We start from the raw sequence: 16,115 nt of genomic DNA, 5'->3' as shown, positions 1-16,115 counted from the left end.
GAAGGGGGAGGAGCAGTGGCCATTTTAGTAAGGTCATTTTCTAAATAGCTGATTTTCACTCTGCTCAGAACAATCAGTTTCCTTGGTCACATCAAACACCATTTATTAGTTACCAATGCATTTATTTAACCCATGCCATAGTCAATTACAAATAGTTTCAATTGGGCCTAGTGAGAGTAAATGGTAAGATAAATGCTTGGCTTGGGGTAAGAAGTTGCACACAGATAGAAAAAGGAAAGCAAGGGTTTTGGATTTTTTTTTCTCTTTTTCCTTCCAAGACTTGTAGAATCTGCTTGCTTTAGGATAGCCATTGAAATGCAAATTAACCTGTGTAACTGCTTTTTCTTAGCAGTGGAAGAGCAAATAGCTTTGATATGCAAATAAGAGGCACGGTGTCTCGTAGACCAGTGAATGGTACATATATATAATATTATTATATTTATGTGTATATTTATATCAGTGTATGTTCTGCAAGATAGCTATCCAATCTGGATCATATCATTTAAATTATTGATTATTGCTAGAGTAATTATAGATCTGTGTGAAATAGGATACATTTGTTGCTATATAGGTAAATTTGAAATAACAGTATTTTAAGGAAGTAAGTGTAAAGACTCAAACGCAGGTCTGCATAAAAGTTTATACAGAACAAGTTGTGTCTAGTGAGCAATAGTAATTAGTATTGTTCACATTTATACTTAAAGCTGTGTGATTTGTTTTATTGCGGACGCAGGGTTTTGTACACGTGTCTCGGACAAAGTACAGGACTGGGCACGCAGCGTAAGACACGCACGGTCGCGTGTTTACGCAAAGCGCGTAAGAATGCGGGCGCTAAGTACAAATTATACAATCGTGTTGTTTAGTTCAAAGGCGGGATAGTAGACATTTAATACAATAGCACAAAACTACCCGGTTTCTAAAGCAGATTAGTATAAAACTTTTGTTTAAACTGTATTGCCTCTGGAGTAAAGCTGTCTATCTGAATGAATTGAAATTTTCTGTAAAGAAAAACCAAAGTGTATTTGAGTGAGCGAACGTAGGAGTGAGTGGATATTGAACTCAGGGAATTCGGGATCCTGTAGTGTTGTACATCAAGTAAGTGGAGGCTTGGTGGCGTGAGGCGGCTGACTCACGTTAGTATAAGGTTTAATACACAAATCGTGAGGAGATTTGCAGAGGAGCGTAATAGGGAATTGTGCATTGTGTAGTATTGAAGTAAAAAGGTTTTTTGTTACGCTCCGAGCTGAGGGTCACAGTTTGTACATTGACCCGTGGTTGTACGGCAGATAGGTAACAAGTACCTATACGCTGTGCGATTGGACCGCGCGTTTGTGGGTGCAATATATATAGCGCAACTTGATACCCCTTTTACGAGCTTTTGCGTAAAATCGCGGTATCATTAGCGCTGTATGGAGCATACGCAAGCGTGATTTGTGTATAGGGAGTTTTCGCTGGTCTCGCTCAGGAAAATCTCCAGCGGCGGATATTTACTGGAAAAGCTAAGTCACTCCGAACACTTCCAGTAAATAGAAACCAATAGGGCCTTACTGGGTACGCGGTGTTCACTATTGGAGTGAGTCGTGGTACTCGGCGGAGAAGGAGCGAGTGAAAGCGCTAGGTGTCTTTCACCGTCTATCTGCGGTGTGCATTGGGGATTGCGTTTATTGGCAAAAAGTCAGCGATGGGATCCAATTGCACAAGCAGTGGGCGTTTGGTAGCTAGGGTTCAGGCTGAAGAAGAGTTGGAATCGAGAAGGTCAGACTCATGGACCGAGAAGGTCAGAATTGCGACCGAGAGGGTCAGCAAGGTTTATTATGTGTGAAAAGTATGGTTCACACACGGATGCTTTTTGCAATTAATGGTTACGTATGACTGACAAAGATAGGGTACCATTCCTTAGGGTGGGCAGCTTTGAACCAGAGGTATTGCAGAACTTAAGGATAAGGATATGTCTGATAAAATCCAGAAAACAAAGGGTCAGACATACAAAGTGTTTAAACCTGTGGCAGCAAGAGGGGTTGGTGAGTTTGATCCTAAGGTATTGCAGGTGGTATATCTAACCAAAGTCATATAAGACAAGAATGGAAATATAAGAACTGTTTGAACTTGTAGCAACAATAAACAAGTAGGAAGAAAAGGAAAAAAGAGAATGCAAGTACACCGCCTTATGTAGATGTGGAAGCAGTTACGGCCAGCATACAAACTATAGAAAATAATGAAAAATATGACACTAACCTGTATATGTACTAATGAATGTTGAAGTTTTATTTAGGAGGAGAAGGTGACCTGATTGTTTTCAGCCATTTCTCGTGTACCCAGAGGAGTATCCAACCGGTAAAAGAAGAGCAGTAGCCTGTGGGGGAAGTGGCTGAGACCAGTGGAACAGGTAAGTATGGTATCATTTGTGTACATATATAGTAAAACCCAAAAATAAAACAAAAAAAAAATCAAGAAAGTAACGTCAGAAATGGAGAAAAAACCTGTCAGCACATTAGTATTTGCCAGTAGGAAAGCGGACAGAGACAAGGTAACCCTAGGGTATTTATTTCAGTTACCATATAAGAAGTATCCATTCCTAGTAATGCCCCTAGTAAAGATGAGCTCGAAAATGTTTGTTCGACCATGTATAGACCCTTAATACGGGATGAGAAGGATTGAATGAATGCTTCGCATGACCTACAAGCTTGTTAAACTTTTTTTTTGTTTTTGTCTCTTGCAGTAATAGAAAACTCTCCATCTGGATAAGACCACTGGTAAACACTAATTCGGCAAATGGGAGGTGGCTGTCTCTGTGCAAATGGACGGGCTCAATAAGGCATTGAGTGTCAGGGTGCAGACTTCTTTGCAAAATTGGAAAGGGGTCACACTAGCTAATCTTAGATAGTGTGCTATTGAACATCACAAGAATAGTGCTAGGCGCAGAGAACAGGTGGAGAGGTTGAGGACGGTAAGTATACTGGCACATACAGGAAAGACCCATCAGTCCAAGCCCCAGATCCCAAATGGTCAATAATATGTTACACTTGTAGGAATGAAGGGCATTTTGCCAGAGATTGTAGGAGTAGTAGAACACATAGTCAATATAGATCCCCTGGACAGAAAACACAAGCCACATTATTAAACACATAAACACATAGATGGGACCAAGTATAGTAAGGAATCATAAGCCATATAAAAAACACAGATTCGGCTAATGGGAAGAACAAAATAAATGCAACATTACCCTTTGACAAAACTTGCTGGGGTTAAGATGGGGCCTCTAAACTTTTGCTTATTTTTCCTAGCAGAAATGGCCCCTGATTAACTTAATTTTGTTAGATATGATATACATATACTATGCTCCCGCTCAGGAAGTACAAAGTATGTTAGACACCCACGAAGACTAATGTCGCATTCTACTGTTCTAGATACATGTCCATCACAGGTAGAGGAAATTATCTCACAGATACCGGGTTCCCTATGAACTTAGGATGGACAGGACACTGGATTGATGGCTGGGATAGTCCCAATAGCGATACGATAAACACAGAATTTTTTTTTAAGGGGAGTAGACCAAGTAGAGAATCACTTCCCCGTAGTGCCCAATCCAGTTGTCAAATTTTTATAAAATCTTCTTCACCTCTACAAACTCATCTGTCACCAACCTCTATTCTGTTTCTCTACAGTTTTCCTCTTCATCTTTTGCGTTCACACAGGATGGTACATTACATGGACCCAATTACAGTTCAAACTCCACATGCCTATGTCCTTCAGATTTCTGCCCGAACCCAGTATATCTCAACAGCACGATGACACCAGTATTACTGCAGTGTGCCTTGTCATGCACAAAGGGTGGAGAATGGGAATACTGGTGAAGGGAAGTTTTGTATAGACACTGATATGCCTGTTGGTAAATGGCAAACCTGACATTTTCTTTTTAATTTTCTTCTTTCTCTCCTCTAGAGACCTTTCTTTTTTTTTTTTTTTTTTTTTTGAGTTATGCTCATGGTACTCTACAGTGCAAACACACAACAGTTAAATTAAGATAAAAAAAAATTGTGTTCCCTACAGGAAAAGGCAGTCTGGAGGACAAAGGGGTATGGCCAGGAGTCCTCAGGACTGTGGACAGGTGGACACGGTAAGCCAGTAGCCCCCAGAGCATACCTTCCAAGTCTAGCTGAGGTGGCACACGGTTTGACTCATCTAGGCAAAGAGGGTATGTGCAGGCTGATGAGCCTACTGGTGTGCGCCAGGATTCTATTCTCATGCAGGTAAGAGAGCAATGACCTGTCTTGCTTGCTTGAGGAAGAATATTGGTAAAGCAATACCAACAGAGCATTCCCATATCCCTCCTGCAGATGGATCTTTTCAGGAAATACAAATTGACTTTGTACAGTTAACACCCTTTAGGAATTATTGTTATGTATTGGTGTGCACTGATGTTTTCCCAAACTGGGTAGAGGCATTTCCTGCCGCCACGGATGCTGCTGTGTTTACCGCAAAGAAAAATTGAGCAGAAATTTGTGTGTAGATAATGGTACCCCTAGCAGTAGGAGCAAAGCTTGAAATTGTACCATTGTGATCATAGATACTGCCACTAGTATTATGTAGCTTCGGAACCACTCCCAGATCTTCACTCTTCAAAATTTGTTTTTGTTTTGGTATTTGTCTCTCTTTTTTGGGTTGTTTTTGGAAGACAACCTCATGTCATGATTGATCCGCACAGTGATCAGAAATACACCAATGAGGTGACAGTACAGTACCTTATTGAGATGAGCCAGCATTTGAGAACTTGACAAAAGAACTTGAAACTGTTGATTGCTGGTATGCCAAATACTAACTGTCTTGATTGTGAACCAAGAGACTGTGTGATTGTTCTTACGCTCAGGTTGCCTAATAGACAGGTGGGAAGGACCATACCAAGTTTTGTTGACAGCACTATCCCAGTAAAAGTAGCCGAGAGAGAGACTTGGGTCCACGATTCCCATTGCAGGAAAGTCGGTAGTCCGGAAGGAACTCGTAAATGGAGTGAGATCGCAAAAGTATCACCAGAGACTCTGTTCCGTGAAGACTGAGAGGCGGCACTGTTGAACACTACCTGAGCGTACTAAAGGATTGCAGAAAAACCAGTCATTGTAATTGATTTGTTATGAACAAGAGTTGTTTTGTTCTATTTCTCTTTTCTCTCTTTCCTGCTGACAAACATTTTTTTTCAGGATATTCTATTTTTGCGAGGTTTTTTTTTATGAGGAGTCGAGTGTGGGACTGGAACTGGTTCTGGAGGAAGGAGTGATTTCCTTGTAGGATCCCAGGATTAGCCGACCAGTTTGTTAAAGTCAGAGAAAAATCAAAGGTCTAGTAGTTATGGAGTTCGGAGGTAATCAGGAACAATCAGACAATGGCTATTCACACATTGCAGATAAAGAGCTCATTAATATATGTGGAAGAAAGGTTTATGAGTGGCTCTCCCCGAACTCCGAAGGTTTATGTTATTTAGGTAGGACACTACTTATAACCCTTGTTCAAATATTAAACATACCTAGCATACGTTCCAGAAATGGAAACAATGTTCAGAAAATGATAGGAATATGTAGATCATGAAAATTTTATATGTCACTGTCACAATTTATTTGTGTCTTCTTCATCTACCCAGCAGAACCTCAATCGAATCCAAACATCAGTGTACAAAGACGTAGGTACATGTATGTGTAAAATGTTAGTCGCAAATCAGACATTATAGGCCAAAGCACTGTCCCAGCATACTCTATAGGTTGAATGTTGTCCCACACCCAACCAGTGGTCCCGTGACCGCCGAGTGCATATAGAGGATGTCTCGTTCTCATCCCTGTCTTCCCCAAATATAGACAAGTGTCTGATTTGCGAAATGCATACATACTTGTATCTAGGTCACCGATTATTGTATGAAATATTTTTTCTTATGTTAATAATTGATGGCAGTTATTGTTTGCTTCCAAAGAGTGGACTGTCGAAGTCAAAAATATTACATAAAAAGAACAGACAAACTACACACATTATAAGTCGCTATACTTGCAAATAAGCGCAGCGAGCACAGCAATATATGGTAACACACGCATTTACACGGACATGCCACAGAGATGGACTCGACACTTATTTCATACAGTACATAATTATAATAATATCAAGCGTCAGACATCATGATGATTGAAAATTATATAATGAAGTAATGTCATGTATGTGTATTATTTGAACGAAAAAGATACACCTGTCATATTTACTATTAAAGCAACCAGATTAATGCGTAGATTTATTTGATACTTGTTATTAAGTTGTAGGACATTGCAACAAATAATTATGATTAAATGTATAAAAGCTAAAATCACTTTTATTAGAGCAATAGATATTCCAAACAGGTAGTGGACAGGAAGCTCAGGCCAGCCCTTTGGATGTCTTCAAGGCTGAACCTGATTAGCATATACAAAGAGACTAGTGATTCATCATGAATAAGTTCCCTCCCCCAAACTAGATAACACATTGCTGATCACACAGGAAGTCAGTTCCTGTTTTGGTCTCAGAGTAAGATGGAGTCCCAGCATGATTTTACAGAGAGACATAAGCATTGAGGGAATGGTATTGTATTGCTGGCCTGTAACTGTATGTAACTGTAACTATGTATTAACTGCTTACTGTATGAGTTGTAACTATAGGTATACTGTACATTGTAATATATTGAATCCATATCCTTTTAATAACAAATATATACATCAATGAGCTTTGGAACTCAGATAATGTATGGGTGTATTGTTTTCTCTTATGAGATGCAGTGTTTTGCGATGTACAGCGCACTTTTATCGTATATGGTAATAAGATGCGCCTGGCGTCTGCAGTATATATTAGAGTGGGCATTTTAAATATTTGTGAGAAAGCAATTTGGCATTCACACTAGTGGAGCCCGGTGCTGGTGTGAAAAATACGGAGGACCCCTACGTGTTTTGTCCCGCGTATTTATGGCACCAGGACCAGGCGCAGAGCCTGGTGCTGGTTGTTAAAATACGGGGAATCCCCTGTCACTTTTCCCCCTGTATTTTTACAACTAGGACCGGCTCAAAGAGCCCGTGGCTGGTTATGTTTGGAGGGGGGACAGCACGCATTTTTTTTCTGAAATTTTAACCCATTCCCACCCCTTCCCACTGAAAAACATGCACTGATCTCTCCATATTATTTTAGTCGGTAAAAAAAAAAAAAATATTCTTTAAAAAAATCTATTAAATAATATTTGTGGCTCTTAAATAGACAAGCCAAGTAGATAATCCCTTCTAATATAAATAGATATGCTATTAGCAATCAAAAAAACACACAAAAAACATGTTTTTAATTTTTTTTATTAGATCACGACAGCAAAATGAGGCGGAATGAAATTGACGAAATGCCTGTCGAAAAGCACTGTTGTCGAATCGACATTCTTCAATTGAATATACTTTTGTCGAAAAGCCGCATTTTTACCATTGCAGACATGTCGAATTTGACAAATGTCGAATTGCAAAAAGTCGAAAGTGAAACTGCAGGTTTTTTGTCGAAAAGTACTGTATTGCATTGTCGAATCCAATTCGACAGGTTTTTTTTTTTCCGAAAATGCCCCGTTTTTCGACATTTGCGGCAATTCGACCGCAGTTGCATAAGGCCCTATGAATCAATTGTACAGCCAATAAAATGCATTTTTGAAATCACAATGGACTCATGGTGTAGATCATTTTCCAAAGTGTACTAAACACATTTTTTACAATTGAGTTACAGTAGCCAATATTAAAACCATATTTACAACTATGGTAAGAGATTGTTACAAAAGAAAGACATTTCGTTAGTTACCATGTTGCATCTTACTATAGAGTCTTGAAGGGTGACTCCAGGTTGTCCAGTGACGTGCAGTAAATTCAATGGCCAGGGAGGCACTGCTGCACTTACACAGCCTGCAGGCAGTGCGATTCCAGCCAAGCTGCCCCCTCTCTCACCTGGGTCCTGGGCAGACTTGTCCTGTGCAGAGACCTCCATCCGGGAGAGAGCAGGTGCTGCTGCCACTGGCTGGGATGGCATGGCATGAGGAGAGTGAAGAGCGCAGGCCACCGCCGCACATACTCTGCTGCCTGGCGGGTGACTCACTCTTCCATCCGCCAGGTCCCGTTACCACTTCCCCACATTGCATATAGGTAAATGGACCCCATCCAGGGGAGAGCTGGTGCTGCGGACGCTGGCTTGGACGGCTGAAGGAGAGGGGAGCGCCGTCCGCCGCCGCACATCCTCTACTGCCGGGTGGGTGTCTCACTCTGCCATTTGCTGGGTACCGTTGCTGCTTCCCCATGCCGCATATAAGTGATTGGACAGTGGATCCAACACGGGTTCCGCTGTCCATTCACGTGCCTCGCTAACAGGTGCTTGCTTTTCCTGACAGCGAGGCACTTGTAGAAGTGCCGCTTTTTCAACTTTTTTGAATGGGCTTTTACAGCCCAGTGCTTGGCCACGCCCCCCGCTTTATCCGCGTTCCCATTGTCAACGGGAGACACTGCTATCTGTGCCTCCCAAACTAATTTAATAGAACAAAATTATTAGATTAATATATAGAAGGTACTTATGACACAGAATGTGTCTTAAGTATCTTCTTTGTATTATTTTGATCATTAATGACAGAGGAGGCACTGCCTCCCCTGACTGCACGTCCCTAGGTTGTACCACCCGGATCAGCTAAGTGAGATGGGTGGATCTAGTTGTGTGAGCTACCATTTGGTGTTTTTAAGACTATGGTGTATTTGATACCTGGTAGTGAGGGGGAGAGTATTTCTATATGACTGCCATAATGTGAAAAAGCGTTCCACCTGTTTCTCTCATTATATGTTTCTATTGTGCCACAGGCAGCTGCCTCTGCAGGCGATGGATATCGAGGTACAACCTCTCCTCACACTCCTAACGAGAAGTTTTATGGAGTAACTGTGTATAAAGCCCTGAAGGTAAGTTCCAAAAAAAAAGGCTATCTACTTTAGACTGTAAAAGAATATATTGTGTTAGAACAAAATAATTTCATATAGCATCAGAAGTGCTAACTTAAGTTAATACTTATTATATTCCTAATGATTAGAGTTAAGATCTATTATGTAATTGTATTTAGAATTCTTTATTTTCAAATTTTTCAAAAACAGTAAATTGGAATAAAGATCAAATATTATACAGTAAGATGTACATAATCCTGTACATAATAAGCTGATAAGATGTCCACCTGACTGAGAGATACAAGCAACAAAATGTATCTTTCAACTAAAGAGAGAGGATTATCAATTAGCACAGACTGAAAGTACAGTCCCAAAGAGTACAAATGGACATTCTGAATCATATAAATCTCTACAGGGGGAAATTTCAGGTACCAGGGCCAGGTATAATGGGGAAAGTTTAAACTGCATCCAACTAAGCTGCATAGCTATATAAATACCATATTTCGTAGGCGTGGAATAATATATTGTATCCATGGCCATGTAAAAGTCCATGTGTTGGCACCAATCCCATAGTGTGGGAGGGAGAGGTTGAGCGCCACCAAACTGAAACTTCCGCTCTTGCAGCATTATTGATATGTCTTAATAGAGACTTTTTATATCTAGATATTTGGATGTCTGAGTGGGAAAGCAACCAAAGGTCTGGGCCTGAGGGTGTTGAGAAACCAAGAATCTTTGTGCCGTTTTGGGGTGGAAGTAGAGGGTAGCAACAATCGCCAAGCAGTCCCACTGAATATGTATCAATGTTCCTTGTTCCATACCGCATCTCCAACACTCTAGGACAATATTTATGGACTACAGTTGGACACCGAGATAAAAGTTATATTGCGTCTCCACCACATCCATACTAGTTGAGCAGGCACTGGTAGTTTGGTATATTTTATTCCAATCCACTGCAATTCCTTTTTGTAGGACATTCCTATCCAATGCTTCCAGGTAAGTCGGAGTAGTGGGTAAAGTCGCCGTGAAAAGGATTTGATGTATGGTGGAAATAGTGTGAGTGGGGTTATGCACTTGCATACAGAGTTTTTCAAACAATGTTAGATCTTTTTCCCACATATTAGACCTCCCCAACAAAGAAATATAATGATGGACCTGTCAGTAGAACCAGTACTCCGACTGGTTCTACTTATTTACTTCTTCTTCTACTATTCTTCAGATAGCTCCTCAAAAGATTTAAGGCGACTATCCAGAAGAAAGTGATATATTCTGGTAATGCCCGCTGATTCTCAGAGTGCAATGACTTTCCCTGAAGTACCTGGTAAAAATGAGGGGTTGTGCACAATGGGGATCAGCTGACACATTGGAGAGGAATTATTCAGTTTATAACGCAACCTCTTCCACAACAGGAGTGTGGGTTCCACAGTCGGACGATCAAATTGTCCTATTTTCGGGAACCATGGCATGAGATTTAAATTCAAATTGGTGGAGACTGACTCTATGGTCACCCATTGTTTGTCTCCAGAACCTCTCGACCAGTCCAAAATCCTGCTCAACATAGATGCATTATAGTAGGCTGAGATCAGAGATCGTTGGCAACTGTCTACCTGCCAGATGCTTAAATCAGAGAGTCAGATGCTTCCTCTATCCCCATACAAAGTCACGTAAGGTATTGTGCAATGCAGAGAGAAATCGTGGCGGGAGATTGATAGGGATTGTCCTGAAATAGGTAGAGAAATGTAATTGTGTTTAGAATCCTGATTGATGCAATGATGGGCAACAGGTGGTCTTCCGTGGTCCCCAGCTACTTCCAGCTTTGTTACTTTGGTTATAGCTCTTGTGTAAAATGCTTGCTGACGTGTTATTATAGATAGGTGAATCTTGGATTAAATATATTTAGTTATGTTATTACTGAGATTTAGGGGTGCGGATTCAGTGACGGACAAAGGGTGTGAATTACCGTTGCATTTAAATGCTGGCAACAGCACCCCAATTTCTCATCTTTCGCCCAGCCATCTGAATGCAAAATTTGCATAAAAATGCTCACTACATTATGGGGCAGTGAACACTTTTTTATGCGAGGTCGGGCTGCTATATACAATGCAGTTATCTGATTCGGCCGTGCGAATGTATTTGATGGCAATTCAATTCCCCCACTAAGGCTGAGCTGGAGGAGTCTGGGCACTAGGGAGTTAAGTTTCAAGGCAGCTCAGGCTCCTCCTCCCCTATACTCCACCCTCTAAGGTGCTTGGCATGTTTTCTGGTGCTCTGCAGCTGTATTAATTAATTTTTATTTTTTATTTTTACATTTTATTTCTTTTTACTATGTGCCCTGTCGGCACAGACAACAGTTCTACGCATGCAGACTCTATACGCAGGCTGCGAGCGTCCAGAGCACCGGGGACACTGGTAAGAGGCAGACAGTACTTAGTGGTGGTAACCTCCTGCTGTGCAGTGTGGGGATCACCAGAGGGAAGTGGAGCCCGTGAGGACCTGGTTCTCCACTCCCTTACTAGACCACCAAGGACAGGAATTAACAGGGCCCTGTTTGATAAACAGTGAAGCAGTTTCTGTCTGGTTTACCACAGGTGTGAAGGGGGGTGGTGTCTTCTCCCTAGTCTTTTCTCCTTGCACTTTTGGCACATTCCCTCTTTAAACAGCCTGCCAACAGTTCTGTCCACTCTCTCACTTGTGAACACATTTCTACGCTACAACTGGGCTAGAATGACTAATTTCTCTCCCACTGTTTGGAAGGTTTTATTTAATTTGTAGGTGTTTTACTGTTAATTGACATTGATATGTCTAACAAGGCAAATTCCAGAGCTGTCATAGAGAAGAGTGCATCTGCTTAGTCCTGTTCCTGTAAAAGATGCCAAGATATTTAAGTGCCTGCTTCTCCGGACCATGGTGTCTCTTGCTCCACCTTTGCACTGCAGCTGGTGCTCCAGGTTTCTAATTCTCGACCAGAACCATTGTGGGCTTCTAACCTGCCGCAGACCACGTCAGAGCTGCCAAAACAGTTGGCTATGTCCAGGCATTTCCCTCAGTATATGCAAGCTGGCTCTTCCACGGCCCCCTCTCTGCAGGTCATTGAACCTGCTTGGGCACACAGCCTCTGTCTGTTCATAGACTGGTCCAGGTTTCCACATCCTTACAACAGCTACTGGATCCTGCTGTATGTCCTTTTAAAAGGAATTTGCCCACGCCCTTCCATTCAGGGAATTAATTGGACGCCGATGTATCCTTGTTGCCAAAAGATGCTTTTTAGTAGGATTCTGAAGTGGAATTATCTTTTGTAAAGAAAGAGGAACATACTAGTCCATCAGTGTGGAAGCTTTAATTGCCGTGGTTATATCCGCTTTGCTTATCAAGAACGCAAAAGATGCTTCTTCCCCAGATCCGTCTTTGCTTAAGCGTAAGACAAAAGAAGCCATAACCTTTTAATCCTTTGCACAGTTAGATGATATCCTTACTGAGACTTGGGCTTTGCCTAACAAACTCTTCCAGGTTTCTAAAAGAATTATGTTTTATTCTCTTTCTCCATCTGACATTTCTAAATGGTAAACTCTTACCTCCAATAGACTCTTCCATAGTTCGGTTGGCTAAATCTGCTATGCTTCCTTTACCAAATGTGGCTTGTTTAAAAGATGCCATTGTTAGAAAATTGCAAGGTGGTGTTAGGCCCATACACACTAGAAGACTTAAGATGTGAAAGATGAACAATGTGGAAGATGAGCAATTTCCCTTGAACTTCCCAGAGTCCCTGACAAACGATATTGAGTGTACACACTGAGCGTTTTTTTACGAACGATCTGCTGGATTTGAGCTGCTGGGATTGATGGGATTGAGCTACATGCAAGAACGACTGACGACTAGGGAGGCCAATCCCGGGATCGGGATCGGCGGGATCCCGGGGATTTGGGCCCAAAAATGCCGGGATTTGAATCCCGGGATTGGAGCATCCAATCCCGGGATTCACGGGATTACACTGCGCATGTGCGGGAGGGTGGGTGTAAGTAATACTACTTACTAATATTAGGCGGGCGGCAGCCATGAACAAGTTGAACGCGGCGGCACTTCAAATCAGAGCTGGCGGACCGGCAGCCAATCAGTGAAGCTGCCGCGGCAGCCAATCAGGACCGACTGCTGTGGCTGCTTCCCTGATTGGCTGGCGGCCGGCGCGTCATTTGAAATGCCGCCGCGTTCAGTGTGTCCATGGTTGCCGCCCGCCTAATAGTAAGCAGTATTACTTACACCCACCCTCTCTCCCTCCGTTCAGTGCTCCCTACAGCCTTCCTCCCTCCCTCTCTCCCTCCGTTCAGTGCTCCCTACAGCCTTCCTCCCTCCCGCGCCGCTACCAGTACCAACCCTCCCTGCCGCGACCTACATCCTCCCTCCTGAGTCCCGCACCGCTACCTAGACCCTCCCTACCTCCCGCACCACTACCTAGACCCTCCCTACCTCCCGCACCCTTTAATGCTAATTGCAGACTTAGCTACTGTTAGCATGTGAACACATACGTGATGTATGCAACAGGTGAGGGCGATTTTCCTGCATGACCTGTGCGGACATACTGTAGACTGTTGTTCTTAGATCCAGATGGCGTAAGCTACTGTACACACAACGCCGAGGGTCGCTGTCTCTTACCAGTTCAGTTGCACAATAAATGGACAGATTGCCTTCCGTTTCCTCTTCTTACGCTGTAATGGGAATTTTATGTTTGGAGAAATTAATTTCTAGTTCCCTATGTTGTTCCATATAAAGACCCTCCCTACCTCCCGCACCGCTACCTACACCCTCCCTACCTCCCGCACCGCTACCTACACCCTCCCTACCTCCCGCACCGCTACCTACACCCTCCCTACCTCCCGCACCACTACCTACACCCTCCCTCTAGCGCTGCTCCCTACAACTTTCACTGATCCCTACTGCAATCCTGGGATCCCAGGAATCCCGGGATTGATTATTTTTCAATCCCGAATCCCGGGATTGAAAAAACAGCCCGGGATTGGCCTCCCTACTGACGACCCACTTCATTGTTCATTGTGTACACTAGACTACAGTATTTGAATGACAGATCATTCAAAGCCGTTGTTATCGCTCAAATCGTTGGAAAAATTCTTCTAGTGTGTATGCCCCTTTAAATCTATTTTCTCGGTTACTGGCACTGCCATGCACCCTGCCTTAGCATCGGCTTGAGTTTCCAAGACTTTGGAGTGGTGGACTAACTCACTATATGAGGGTCTTCATCGGGCATCCCATGCACGGAGTTGATTTCCGAGAAGCTGATTCCATACTGCCCCACTCGATTACTGTGATCTGTAGATGAAGGACTTTTAGCAGTACCTAGAATCTCCAGTAATTCATCTGGGCGTCGAGCTTTTAGTCATGCGGCTCTGACTCTGTGAAACTCACTTCCACGCACAGTGCGAGAGGCCCCAACTATAGAATCCTTCAAAAATAGACTGATTACTTTGCTGTTTACTCAAGCATTTCCATAATGTCGCTTTAGTATTTACATGCTTCTGTATTTTATGAAAAACTGTTTTGTACTTTATTGTTTCTGTACGTTGTATTATGGTATGTATCTGTTAAGCGCTTTGAGTCCTATTGGAGAAAGAGCGCTATATAAATAAAATTATTATTATTATTATCTTGGCAGGTTTCTTTGGACTCTTTGATACGCCGGCTTCAGGTGTCTATCGATAGCGGCCCCTTGGCGGCTGCCTTTCAGACCGGACCTGCTTTCTCAAGGGCCTTGCCTCCACCTTCATCTTCAACGTCTGGCTTTTGATGCAGTAGCTGTTGAGACAGCCCTCCTGCGGGCCATGGTTTTTTGTTAGATGCAGTGATCCATGCCATGCTTTATACTAGGAAGCTGGTTTCAACTAAGGCTTACCACAGGGAGAGCTTAATTCACCTAGTGTGCTTATAAAAAGTTGAAGCTGGAGATTTTCCTTGTTTCCAGTATTTTGTCTTTTTTACAGGCTGGATTGGATTTAGGTTTTCTCTTATCCCTGAAAGTTCAGGTTTCTGCTCTTTCAGTTTATTTTCAGAGAAATGCTAATAAGCGACTATCCCTGTTAGTTAGACTTTCTTACAGGGGGTTCTCCTTATTCATCCCCCATTTGTGCGTCCAGTTGGGCCCTAGTATTTGGTTTTTGTACTCTGGGCTCTCCAGCGATCCTACTTTTGAGCCATTTGAGTCGGTGAACCTCAGATAACTTACATGGTAAACAGTGTTCCTTTTGGCCATCTCTCTTTTCGACCCAGCAGGTTTCAGAGTTGAGTGTGTTGTCGCATAGATCTCCATTCCTGATTTTCCATCCAGACCCAGCGTTGTTGACTACTACTTGGTCTTTAATTCCAAAGGTGGTGTCCAGATTTCATATTAATCAGGAGGTTGTGGTTCCATCCTTCCCAGGTGACGAGATTCACAGAAGTCTTGGACATTTTACGAGCTCTCTGCATTTATGTGGATAAGTCTAAGGACTTTTGATGATCGGACATCCTCTTAGTCCTATATATTCATGGTCAAGAGGGGTTGCCTCTCGTCTAAACAATTAATTGCTTGGGAGGTTATCTGCTAAGCTTAACTAGCCTTCTGGTGCCTTATTTGCTTACCACCCATTGTACCCAGTAGGTCGGGACCTCCTGGGCAGCTCAGCGTGGAGCCTCGGTGGAGCAGCTTTGCAGGGCCACCACTTCCAACAAATGACTCATTTCTGACAGCTGAAAGAGCTTTCAGTACATTGTCATTTATTGCAACAACTGGTGTGCTGGGCCAGCATCTGTTGTGGATTCCCCCCCCCCCCTTTAAAAAAAAAAGTAAATAGACATTGGTAGATTTTTATATAATATAACAACCCAAAGAGCACAGCACTCCGAAAACATGACTCAAAAACAAAAGCCGAGACTATATCAGTAACATTGTGAGTACTACATTGTATCTTTATCAAGGTAAACACCACATACGTGCTGACAATGTTAATATCATTGCGTGCTAACTCTATGTATGGTCTTAAGCAGTGGAAATACAAATGGGGTGGAATTATACATGAGGAAGTCATATTTCTGAACAGGCAATGCGTGACACTACAGCAGCTGTGGAACTGTGTATCCCAGCATGCACTTCCACAGTGTTAGCATGCCTTAACTATGGCAGGGCATTCTGAGATGTTG

General features: G+C 42.6%; 1 protein-coding gene across 1 annotated transcript in view; it reads left to right on the top strand.

Moving 5' to 3' along the window:
• Window positions 1-16,115, top strand: part of P3H1 (prolyl 3-hydroxylase 1) — a 355,045-nt gene that overhangs the window by 256,369 nt on the left and 82,561 nt on the right. The window contains exon 10 of the mRNA XM_063942954.1: window positions 8,862-8,957. Coding sequence (XP_063799024.1) covers window positions 8,862-8,957 — 96 coding nt within the window. The remainder of the gene's footprint in view (window positions 1-8,861; window positions 8,958-16,115) is intronic.

The sequence above is a fragment of the Pseudophryne corroboree genome, chromosome 10 (assembly GCF_028390025.1).
Source record: "Pseudophryne corroboree isolate aPseCor3 chromosome 10, aPseCor3.hap2, whole genome shotgun sequence".
Lineage (NCBI taxonomy): Eukaryota > Metazoa > Chordata > Amphibia > Anura > Myobatrachidae > Pseudophryne > Pseudophryne corroboree.
The sequence above is the reverse complement of the archived record's forward strand: the minus strand, read 5'-3'. Positions and strand labels throughout refer to the sequence as shown.